At 43.1% G+C, this 13,049-nt stretch overlaps 1 protein-coding gene across 1 annotated transcript in view; it reads left to right on the top strand.

Moving 5' to 3' along the window:
- tnr (tenascin R (restrictin, janusin)) overlaps positions 1-13,049 on the top strand; it is a 179,705-nt gene that overhangs the window by 130,392 nt on the left and 36,264 nt on the right. Inside the window, exons 13-19 of the mRNA XM_056420767.1 lie at positions 4,086-4,176; positions 4,635-4,717; positions 5,822-5,924; positions 6,638-6,727; positions 8,405-8,538; positions 8,789-8,918; positions 11,811-12,077. Of these exons, the coding sequence (XP_056276742.1) occupies positions 4,086-4,176; positions 4,635-4,717; positions 5,822-5,924; positions 6,638-6,727; positions 8,405-8,538; positions 8,789-8,918; positions 11,811-12,077 (898 nt within the window). The remainder of the gene's footprint in view (positions 1-4,085; positions 4,177-4,634; positions 4,718-5,821; positions 5,925-6,637; positions 6,728-8,404; positions 8,539-8,788; positions 8,919-11,810; positions 12,078-13,049) is intronic.

The raw sequence follows: 13,049 nt of genomic DNA, 5'->3' as shown, positions 1-13,049 counted from the left end.
GAAAGCGCATTATGTGTGGAAACATTACGCTCATCTATTTTGCGTAAGCAACAAGTGAGCTTCCCTCAAATGACATCACTCGAGTAAATGTTTGAGAAACGTCTGCACATGATGTCAGTTTCTTATTTAAATGAAGTAAAATCAGCATATAATTGCTAATGGGGTTTACATTATTTCACACAGACATGTATAGCAACTGTAAATGATCTCATCATACTCCAGTCGTGACTCGACCCTCACTGTATCTGTGTCTGATGCTGGTTCACAATATGCAAATGTTCTTTGCTTTACGTCTCGTTTCTTCTCTCTCTGTGCGTTTCCCAGGACAATGACGGAGGGATGACCGCACAGCTGCCCAGCACCATCACTTCCTTCGTTCAGACTGGTTTGAGACCAGGGGAGGAGTACACTGTTAACCTGGTGGCGCTCCGAGACCAGGGTCGAAGCCAGCCGGTCACTGCTACGGTCATCACGTGTATGTATGAATGGAAGCGGGAAAGATGATGATGTCATTGATCAAATGAAAAAAATATATACAAACAACAGATTTTTGCTGATTTACTCAAACACATGTGATGAATACTTTTCATTTTAAAGCAAGTGTTCAGGCGCTTTAAGACAAGTTACAAATGTGTGGCCTGAGGAGGATGCAGACGGCCAACTAGTCATACTCTAATAATACACGCTATATAATGCACGGGAGCAGCACTGCGACTGACATTTTTTCTTTAATATTATAAATCTGTTTATTAATCCCAAGGTTACATTTCAAAGTTGCTGGTTTTGCCCAAACAGCTCAAAACCTAAATATTTTAAATGTACAATGAATACAGAATAAAAGCACGTCCTCATTGTCGACGAGCTGAAAGAAGCTGATGTTTGTCATTTTTTGCTCGTAAAAGGCTTAAATTATTAAAGGATTATTATAACAGCCAGCGATTAATTGTCTTTCAATTAATCAACTTTTGAAAGACCTTCAAACACACACACACACTAAATACGCTGGTATAAAAAGTGAGTCACCTTGACATATTTGTTGTTCTGCCACCATTTATGTCCCTGATATAAGGCTCACTGAGGTAGGACCTCACTCCTCACCCTCTGACACTATTCCTGGACAGCTGCAGTAGATTCAATTCAAACGTCGTCCATAACAATTGAAACTCTGATGTCTCCAGTCAAAACACCATCAATTTCCTGTCAAGTCTCTGTTCCTTTTGCTGCTGGTAATTAAGTATTGATTAATAATTCATGGCACTTTGTCATTAATTTTTCACGGCGGCCCGCTGCAGGACACCTTATTGGATAAAGAAAGAGGAAAAGACAAATTTGAAGTCATTCAATTATTTATGGCGAGGATTTAGCCTTCCTGGGAGACGGAGCAACTGTGATGAGGAGTCGGAGGAAAAGCGAGAGGACAGCTGATGTGAGGGCAGCTTCTCAGCAACCGTCTCCCTCCTCAGGATGTTTTCTAGGACGAGACCCGAGGCACCGATTGCTAATACATCAAGGACCGGGGCGGACCGGCAATATGTCAAGACTTAGTGAGAGACGTATTTAGATCTCAAAAGCTTTAAGTACGACTTTCTGGTCCGAACGCGTGTGTTCGATCCAAACATCGATCATGCCATGTGTTATTTTGATGTGTTTCTCAACATTAAATGATGATTATCACCTTTTTTAAAAGCTCATCTCTCACCAGAAACTGTGCATACTGGTCATTTGAGTGAAAGCCTTTTTTAAACATTTAAATGCAATAAACACATCAAGAAAAGTTTTAATTCATAGAGAACACAGCGGTCCATGACAACGTCCACATTACTGTGATCAAGACCCCGAGACACTTCAGCTGAGCAACAGCTCACTCCCAATGTTGACCCCGGGAGCTGTTGTTGTTGTTGTTGTCACATCATGCACAATGTGTTTTCAGCTCTTTACACCCAATAAATATTGTTTTTCAGCAATTAGCATTCAGAGACCTTTATCACAGCTAAAGTCTCACACCTCGCACAGATATTGTGTGTGTGTGTGTGTGTGAAGTCTGATAAGCTGTACATGCTTTTTCAGATAACTAATCTACCCCTGCATGAGGTTTTCCATGTTGGCTTCCCCGTTCATACTGACTGGAATGTGTCCAAACCAAATGTTGGCACCAAATGTTTCGTCAGACCAGGAGTCCTGAACTTATTCTTTTGATTTTGTTTAATTTGATCCCGATTTGGCCAAAGCTGCATTTTATTTGTTATCTTTTTAGTTTCAGACAGTTTTACTTCTGGCTTTAAAAACATATTCAAATGAGACGATCTCAAATGATTAGATGTCAAACCTGTAACTTGTGTTGAGTTCTGACATGTAAACACTGCTTTATTTAAAGGAATCACGAGCCACAAATATGTGAACCACTGTATTATGTGACATTACAGTTAGGTTTGGACAAAACAAGCGATTTAATGACATCACCTTGGACTTCATGAAATTCTCACAGGCATTTCCACTATGTTCTTAAAGTCAAAATAATTAAGTAGGAAAATCCTCAGTCCAAGTTATGATAATGATAATGAAAATCCTTTTAAGTTGCATCCCTACCCTAATGTGGTAGTAATTTACCACTAACTTATTATTTTACGAACCAAAAATCAAGTGTTAGATTGTGTACAAAAATGTCAAACACTGCCTAGACCAAATCAAAAATAGTGCAGCAATAGATGGCCGGTTCAAAAACACCGTGCGACCGGCCTCTCAATAATCCTTCTTCTCTCTCTGTGCCGTGCTGCCAGTGATCGATGGCCCCACTCAGCTGGTCGTGCGCGACGTGTCGGACACCGTGGCCTTTGTCGAGTGGACACCACCAAAAGCAAAGATTGATCAGATTGTGTTACGTTACGGCCTCGTGGGAGGAGAGGGCCCCCGGACCACCTTCCGCCTCCAGCCCACGCTCAGCCAGTACTCCCTGCAGGTGAGTGGGGGCATGTGTGTGCCATTCATCACAGATCGGATCAGACACACACTTTATACGGACTCAGCTGCCGTCTGGGGACAGAGGAGCCGTCCTCACAACGGAAACCCTTTGTCTTTGGGTTGAGAGTTGACTTTAGGGTTATTGCAGTGTGTGTGTGTGTGTGTGTGTGTGTGTCTGTGTGTGTGTATGTCTGTGTGTGTGTGTGTGTGTGTGTGTCTGTATGTCTGTGTGTGTGTCTGTATGTCTGTGTGTGTGTCTGTGTCTGTATGTGTCAGTATGTCTGTGTGTGTGTCTGTGTGTGTGTATGTGTGTGTGTGTCTGTATGTCTGTGTGTGTGTGTGTCTGTATGTCTGTGTGTGTATGTGTCTATGTATGTGTGTGTGTGTGTCTGTATGTCTGTGTGTGTGTGTGTGTGTGTGTCTGTATGTGTGTATGTGTGTGTGTCTGTATGTCTGTGTGTCTCTGTATGTCTGTGTGTGTGTGTGTGTCTGTATGTCTGTGTCTGTGTGTGTGTCTGTGTCTGTATATATGTCTGTGTGTGTCTGTATGTGTGTGTGTGTCTGTATGTCTGTGTGTGTATGTGTGTGTCTGTGTCTGTATATATGTCTGTGTGTGTCTGTATGTCTGTGTGTGTCTGTGTCTGTATGTGTGTCTGTATGTCTGTGTGTGTGTGTGTGTGTCTCTGTATGTCTGTGTGTGTGTGTCTGTGTGTGTGTCTGTATGTCTGTGTGTGTGTCTGTGTCTGTGTGTCTGTGTATATGTCTGTGTGTGTCTGTATGTCTGTGTGTGTGTCTGTGTGTCTGTGTGTGTGTGTGTGTGTGTGTGTGTCTGTGTCTGTATGTGTGTCTGTGTGTGTGTGTGTCTGTATGTCTGTGTGTGTGTGTGTGTGTCTCTGTGTGTCTGTGCGTGTGTGTGTGTGTGTGTGTGTGTGTGTGTGTGTGTGTGTGTGTGTGTGTGTGTGTGTGTGTGTGTGTGTGTGTGTGTGTGTGTGTGTCAGGCTTGTTGAATGGCCTGATCCACGAGTCGGCCTACCGTCTGTGTCTGGAGATTAAACAAAAGAGATCCGTGCAAACAGATTACACAGACTAAAATATGCCTTTGTTGTTGTTGTTATTCTGTTTCACAGGTTCTGCGTCCCGGCTCACGTTACGAGGTGTCCGTCAGTGGAGTGAGAAAAGGAAATGAGAGCGGCTCTATTTCCACTGAATTTACTACGGGTGAGGTCTGACAGCGAGCCGATACGGTGTGACGGTGGTGCGTGTGATCCTGTGCATGAACAGCTGATGACACACTGTTTATTCATATTGGATATCTATGGATTATGAATTATTGGTCTTGTTTGTGCAGAAGAAAGCGCATTATATGTGGAAACATTACGCTCATCTATTTTGCGTGTAAGCAACAAGTGAGCTTCCCTCAAATGACATCACTCGAGTAAATGTTTGAGAAACGTCTGCACATGATGTCAGTTTCTTATTTAAATGAAGTAAAATCAGCATATAATTGCTAATGGGGTTTACATTATTTCACACAGACATGTATAGCAACTGTAAATGATCTCATCATACTCCAGTCGTGACTCGACCCTCACTGTATCTGTGTCTGATGCTGGTTCACAATCCCTGAGAGTTGGTCTCTGTGTCCCCAACATTGTCAGCTTTATCGTTCTTCTCAGAGATCGATGCCCCCAAGAACCTGCGGCTTGTGTCCAAGACCTCCACCACCCTGGAGCTGGAATGGGACAACAGTGAGGCCGAGGTAATTACACCTGCACCGGATAGCGGGGAATGCAGTTTGCAAGTTGTATGCAGCTATTGGTGATGAAGAGGAATTAAGTAAAACTTTTAGTATTACTGGTTTTGTATCTGCGTACAGTTTTGTGGTACTTGTAATTTACTGTATTATTTCAACTGTTTTGTAATTTACACATTGTAAGTAGACATTAGATTAAAGGTGTGAAACACAAGGCCCGCGGGCCGAATGGAACCCATCACATCATTTTATATGGCCCCTGACGGCTTGAAAGACAAAAATATCCTGTGCTTTTATTTTGAAGGTTTCAACTTAAATGGATTTGTGTTATAATATTATAGAAATATTATTTTGTACAATATTTCTACTCAAATAAACAATAATAAAATGCAACAGTTTGACACACCTACATTAGATTAAACCTTTATAAATAACATGAGTACTTTTGATTACAGTTTGCCGAATAAGCCTCTGTACTTTTACCTAACTCCATTTCGATTGCAGGACTAATAGAGCATGCTTACAGTGTGATGTACAGCAGATTATAGAAGTGTACTCCCCAGAAATACTTTGAAGCTTCTACAATATCTTAGCTCAACCTTTGGTGCCCTTCATATCACTGAGAATATGATAATGATTTCTCTTTGTAAAAATAAATCCCCGGACATCCTCCAACCCTCCATGACCTTTCCTGCATACTGTGTTGGGTTTATTGCTCTCTAACTCGTGTCTTGTTGTGTGTAGCACGTTATCATCACACACAGGTCGGGCTGCACTGGGTCAGCTCCTTAAATGCTAATACGGAGAATAAAGCAAACACGTGTAGGAGGTTCAAGTGGTCACCGAGTGTTTTACTCTAAAGGAAAATATATCACGTTGTTTCACTCAGAGTTCACAAGTCTATTTCCAAAGATCACTAACGACACAACCAGAGCGTTGGCAGAGACACAGATATCCTGCTGCGCTAATGCAAACCCTTTATTCTGTGAACTCATTTAAACTGCTTTGACACAGTGGAAGTCTTGCATCCCCTTCATGTTGATTAATCAAATCCAAATGTTTCCTTCAGTTCGGCATTGTAAGTGTTTGAATGTGTTTGTTTCAATGTAGGTGGAGGGCTACCAGGTGGTGTACAGCACGCTAGCAGGAGACCAGTATGATAAAGTCGATGTGCCGCGCGATGAGGGAGCCACCACGAAGACCTCCCTCACAGGTGAGCAGAAGTGATCTGTTTTATTATTTATTATTATGCCTCCAGTATTCTCTCAGTGCATCCGACGCGTACGGAAGAAGCTGGTAAACGTCCTTGTGTTCTACATGGCGGGATTATCTCCGGAGCTAATATTTGTCCGAGTGATTGTATCCACAGACGTGCTTGTTGCCCTGCGGCCGTATTGAAAGGCTGTCAGTAAGGAGGGGTCAGCCGGGATGGTTTTTTTTCTCCGAAAGGCCACGGCGCTGAAAAGGGCACGGGCCGGCACAAGAATAGAAGCAAAAGGTCCCGGTGTTATCGTGTCGGGCCATTGCAATCGATGCTGCCGCCACCCTCATTCCCTCTCTGTCACTCTCACTTTCTCTCCACTAATAATCTCTGTCACTCTCTCGCTCATTTCTGTTCCTCGTTACCTTATTTCGGTAGCTTCACAATCTCTGGGGATGTGCTGAAATGATTTGAAACTGATCAATTATGCTCTTGGCAAAAAAAGGAGACAAAAAGTCGTGTTTTTTCAGATATACTCATGTACATGTTAATTTGCCAAGACCTCAACACCGACGTGGAGCTAATTTGGCTGTTGTGAGAAATTACAATCTAATTGGCATGCGCTCTGCTCCAGCAGGCGAGTGTGGAACAAGTCTGTGTGATTTTCCTTCTTGATATATAATGTGTGTTGAGATACTAACTGTGTTTGTGTGTTCGTGCCTCAGACCTGCTGCCAGGCACAGAGTACGGGATCGGCATTTCTGCCATGAAAGGTAGCAACCAGAGTACGCCGGCAACAATGAACGCCAGGACCGGTGAGTGGATTTCTGTTTGGACTCCACTGAAGCGAGTAAGACACACTAAGTGAATCACAGCAGCGGTGTAGCAGAACGCTCCACAGCAGGCCGGTTGGCTTATTTGTTATATATATATATATATATATATATGTGATGCTCAGTGTGTGCTGTGGGTCAGTGCTCCTGTTCCAACCAGAAAAAGCCATTTTAGTGGCATTAAGCAAATCAGATTTCGGCGAGACCTGTGCTATTTCAGGGAGTGGGACTTTGATATCACCAGCTGGGGTCAAAGTTCCCATTACAGCGTTTTAAAGCTGTCATAATGCATACCATTAATTGCTAATGTCCCTCGCTTTGCTTCAGCACTTGATCGGCAATGATAATTTCCATTGTGTTTTGGCAGAGACACAAAAAATCTATCATTTAACTTTGCGTTTGAACTGTGAGTGCACGGCAGTGCTTTATAATCATTCCCGTAACGTTGACTGTCAATCACGTCTTTCCTCCAGTTGCAATCATTTAACGGCTGGAAGTATTTTGCACTTTGCTAAATTATGCCTACATTTGCTTTACGAACGAGCACTTTCTCTCCCACTCCGCCGTGCACTCTCTTTGAACTTACTACTACACCGTTCTCACATAGCTTGAAATAATATGACACTATTTCCAGTCTGCTAATTGACAGTTGCTGAAAGCTCGAAGCATTATTTCACTGGATTTGGTTGAAGTTCTTTTGGTCTTATTTTTGGACCCAAAAAATATTTTTGGCAAGAATCTCAAGGATTGCAGTCCTAAATGACTAAATGAAAATGAAACATTGATAGTCCAGTGGGCAAGTTGGGTCATTGCTGCGGGATGAAAGAAAAGGACACAAGAATAAAACTAATACAAAAAGATGAAATGCAGAATGTAGGATCATTATGTTCGAACAGAAGAAGAAGCCGTTACACTTCGTCCTGCTTTTGATGTCGTTGCTGCGTCAAAGACAGTAGAGATACAGTAGAAGCTTCTTTTCTACTAAAATGTTGCACAATGTTGGCGCAGATCTTTTTTACCAAATTATATTTTTTCCATCAACACAATTTATAAAGCACACTTAAGGATGTGACATTCAACAGCTGCTTTTGCTTTCTTTTTTCTTTCATTCTTTTTGTGTGTGCAGAATACAAAACCATAAAGCATATGAGAATGATGCAATAGAGCAACCAACTGAAAAGATACCAGAACACAACATGAGATTATAACCGTAGTCGACGACAGAGACAAGGCTTGATGGCTCATCCACGGTGATAACTTCTGACGGGCAGCCCAACCAAAGGGAGGGCAACATACATCTTAAATTAAGGAAAAAACAAAGGCCTAAATTGAATTTAAAACAATAATTTAAAAAAATTATTTGCACATGAAAGGTGCCTAAATGGGATCAGATGAAGAATGCATCATTTTCACACACACACAAGTGGTGCATGAAGCAAAGAAATAACCATTAAGGTAAATATAAAAATAATGGTAATATCCTGTGCACTGTCCACACTAAAATCAGTCATGGATGAGTCAGAAAGTTCGTAAAATGTCATGTGATATCTTAAATGACTGTTGGTAAACACCCACAGGGGCAATGTGCTGGTGCTGGGTGTTTCTTTGTTCACGTTATGAGGCTGTGTGTTTCCTGACATCTTGTTTCCTTTCCTTTAGGTCTGGATGTGCCCATGGATCTAACTGTGATGGCGTCGACGGACAACACCATCACCCTGGTGTGGGGCGTGGTCCAGGGCCCCATCGACCACTACAAGGTCACCTACACGTCCTCTTCTGGCGTCACTGCTGAGGTAAACGATGAACAGCTGAACGTTGAATATAAATTGCTATGCTGGTGTTTACTGTACACAGATGCCCAATACTCATCCAATACCAAGCTATGACCTTTTGCTATATTATATATGTATATTGAAGTGTCTAAAGAAGTCCTATTGAAGTTGTGATCTTCTCTCTTCCATGTTTTTATGGTCCCATGAAGCACTTTTTGACGTACGTCTGTGAAAACAACTACATGAATATCTTTAACTGTTTCCTTTCCAGCTGAATGTGCCTCAAGATGTAACCACCACCACACTGACCGACCTGGAGCCCGGGACTGAGTACACCATCACGGTGGCAGCCAGAAGAGGAAGGCAGCAGAGCACCGCAGCTACCATCGACGCATTCACAGGTAGAGTCTCCTCAGGCGTGGTGTGCCGAAGCAGGTAGACGCTACACCAGGGGTCAGGAACCTTTTGGACTGGGAGAGCCATAAAAGCCAAATATTTCTAAATATATTTCATTGAGAGCCATATAGTATTTTTAACGTATAATTTTAATGCGAGACGGAGAGCCGAGAAGTGTTAACGCGACACGTAGAGACATAAATGACATGCTGTTGGTTAGAGACGATCAATAACAGACGTTTAGTTTAATAAAAGAACAAAGATGTGCTCTTTAAGAAAAGGGACCTTAAATTACTTCTGCTGTAATCTGGCGCGATAGAGAAAATTACAGGGTGGCGGGCGGAGATTTTTTTTTTTTTACTCAAAATTGTCTGAGAGCCATATGCCGTCACCGGAAGAGCAATAGGTTCCCGACCCCTGCGCTACACGCTGCGTCTCCCTTGCCTTTGTCTTTGCTCCAGTTGGATTTCAACTTTTCAGGAGGATCAAGGTTGCAGCACAGCTTTGGTGTAATCCACTCAATTATCAGAGAGATAAATTCCCTCCAGCGGGTTTTCTTTGCTCAGATAATGACATGAAAGACTATTACTGCACAGAGCCGGGGAACAGTTTTAACAGCGGTGGCGCGTAATGAAGTTGAACATTGAATATAATGAAGTCGAGTGTGGCAGCAGGTAAGGTAAGTCACACTCAAACACGATGGAAGACCTTAAAAAGGCATTGAAGAATCAATTAGGGGAGGTCAATTATTCCCGTCAGCTAACGAGCGTGTTACAAGTGTTCCCTAATTGCACCTCTGATTTGCATCCGAATGTTTTTTTGTGTCTCTGCTTCATCCGATTTCTTTCAAACACCACATCCTCTCAGGCCCGCTGGTTACTTTCGGCCCACACTGCTCTTCCTCACATTGACGTTACCTCTTTCTCTGAGAACTTCTCACCCGACAACTCGTGGGAGTGCCTGTCAATCTGCCCGCCGCTGTTGGCTCTCCGTTTTTTAAGCCCGATGCGATTACCAGTTGCATGAAGGATGGCGTCACATTGGTCGGCACAAGCGTACCGGCGGGCAGATGTGTCATTCCTTTCTTCCACCCATCTCATCATCTCTGTGCTTAATCCATCCGTGACCGCCGTGGCAGCCGTCACCGTCACAACCATCATCGTCATCGTGTGTTCGCTGTGGCTTTTTTAAGTAACACATCTCGAACCATCTGGAGAGGAGAGATGAGATAATGATTTTAAAAAGACAGATGAAGAGAATCAGAGGAAAGATAATGAATTACCTGTCATCGACTCATCCATTGCTCACTTCGCCATACTGGCAACATCTGTCTCCGCCCCCCGCTCAGGTGAACTCATCACCAGGGCAAAAAAGTTTGATCATGAACTTTGATCATGATAGATTATAATCCCACAAACTCAAATCGGGAACACTGCAATGACATCATCATCAGCACGACCGTCACATTAGTTGGACCCTCCTTCTACTGCAATGTGTCGCCAACGATTGCAGCTATGAAGCCTTCTTTGGATGAGTGTCTCCTGTCGACTCGTACCACATCTTCTCCTGGCGTTCACACGAGGGACACACATCCCCACTGCGAGGGTCCCGTGGAAACACTTTTTCTGCTGACGGCTGAAATGTCGACAGTTGCTGAAGGAAATGCGGCACAAAATGTCGGTTATTCCCCAATAAGAGAGGAGAAGAACTGAAATGCAGACCAGTGTCAACAGCACAGATTTCAGTTCATGATTCAATTCAATTCAATTCAGTTTATTTGTATAGCCCAATTTCACAAATTACAAATTTGTCTCGGAGTGCTTTACAATCTGTACACATAGACATCCCTGCCCCAAAACCTCACATCGGACCAGGAAAAACTCCCAAATAACCCTTCAGGGGGAAAAAAAGGGAAGAAACCTGCAGGAGAGCAACAGAGGAGGATCCCTCTCCAGGATGGACAGATGCAATAGATGTAATGTGTACAGAAGGACAGATTTAGAGTTAAAATACATTCAATGAATATGACAGAGTGTATGAATAGTTCATAGTAGGCATATTCCACGATGGAGACCTCCACGATCCATCAGGCAGATGGCGGTGGGGAGGAGGAGTGGGCGGAGTCTCAACAGTGGGCGGAGTCTCAACAGGACAGTGGCGTAGTCAGGAGCAGGAATTCCACGACCCAGACCTCAATGATCCATCAGGCAGATAGGATCTATGCCGTCTCATAGGGTCCGATGACCCCATGAGACGTGAAGTCAAAAGGACTCCGGGGAGAAAGCAGAGTTAGTAACGTGTGATTGAGAGATGAAAATTCATCCTTAAGGAGAGATGGATTTGAAATAAAACTCCACAGTTTAATTTCGCTAAATCGTAAAAGGTGAAGTCACTGTTACTCGTCTTCTCCACACATGGCAAATTTCATTCAGATCGCGTTGCATTTGTTGCCGCTTCAGCTGCTACACCGGTTTGTAATCATTACATCATCTCCGGTCCATGTCATACATTTTTGACAACTGCATCTGCTTTCATCATCATCATCATTTCTTCATTTTCTTATTGTGAACAGCACCATCATATCTTCAATTTTTCTGTGGATCATTTTATTATTTTCCTTTTTCTTTAAGACCAATTAAATCATCACTTCCACGTGATTGTGGCATTCTCTGTCTCACCTGCGCAATCCAAGATTGTGCTACGTTTCTTTTTCATAAACAATCTATGACACCGTCCAGGACTGCTTCCATCCATCACTGACATTGCTTGTCTGTCATCTCCAGAACGATGGCAGCTGTTACCTCTTTTCCTTTTTTTCATCGCTGTTTCTCGCGCTGCCGGCTTTCTACCCGTCCTTGAAAACTCTCCGGTGACCTCTGAACCCCCCGTTCCTCCAGGAATCAGGCCCGTTACCCACCTCTACTTGTCAGAGGTGACTTCCGACTCCGTGTCGGTGGCGTGGAGCGCCCCGGCACCGCCCGCCGACCTCTTCATCCTGAGCTACAGCTCCGCAGATGGGACCGACACCTCTAAGGTGACGCTGGACGGCTCCAAGACGAGGTCACTGGTCCAGGGGCTGCTGCCGTCCACTCAGTACACCGTCAGTCTCATCACGATACAGGGGGATTTTACCTCTGAGCCCATTACAGCATCGCTCACGACAGGTGAGCTTGCTTGGTTTCATGAGTAAGTGGAATGAAAGGTAACTGAGGGAAGACACACGCAAGGATGAATAAGCATTATGAGATGCATAATAACAGTTTCATGGCTTTGTTTGTTCGAGCTGTTTGAGGAGTGGTGCACACCTGCATCGTACTGTTTCTCTATGCATGGAATAATTATTCTGTACCAATGAATTTAATTTCTAAAACTAACAATTATTTGTCATTATCAATTAATGTGGGGATTTATGTATTTATTGTTTGTTCTATACAATGCCAGACACTAGTGAACACATGTCCATCATAATCACATAAGACAACAAATCCTCTTTTTTGTTTTTCTTCAATAATTAATTACATTTTAAATTTTTGCAATTCGATCTATTAATTAACCAATTAAATGACTAATTGAGCTGTAATCTCATTCATCGTGTATGAATCCGTTGCATTGTTCCTTTTAGGATCTGTTGAGAGGAGGAACTTGAACGTCCTTAATAATAATCTGAGGTTGGAAGCAGCAGAGGACGGGAGAGAAAGTGAGCAAACACTGGAGCAAGTGTGAGGGGAAAGTGAGCAACGAAAAAGAGATACATTGGCAAAGGAAATGGAAAGACAAATTTTAAATTGAATATGTATTTGCAAAAGTGCTGTTTGTGCATCTGATGTGTAGAGCACCGCAGAAGAATCAGTTTCATAAATAGAGATCTGCCTTGGAGGTTTTTCGTTTCTAATTTATGACCCGACTTACAAACACAGCAGCAAACATACAGGCGTGTTTCTTTCTCCCGTGGTATCAGATGGCTGAGGTTTGCTCATTTGCAATCATCACATCGGGGGGGATTTGAGAAATGTTCTAATGCAGACAAGGATAGAGTGAGGAAGAATAAAGAATAGGAGAGAGGGGGGAGGAAAGGTGCAATGTGTGGGCTGAGCTCCTATTGTTACTGTGCTGTTATAGAAGAAGTCTTATGCTTT

This window comes from Pseudoliparis swirei, chromosome 8, assembly GCF_029220125.1.
Source record: "Pseudoliparis swirei isolate HS2019 ecotype Mariana Trench chromosome 8, NWPU_hadal_v1, whole genome shotgun sequence".
NCBI classification, from domain to species: Eukaryota; Metazoa; Chordata; class Actinopteri; order Perciformes; family Liparidae; genus Pseudoliparis; species Pseudoliparis swirei.
This window is presented reverse-complemented; position numbering and strand designations above follow the sequence as displayed.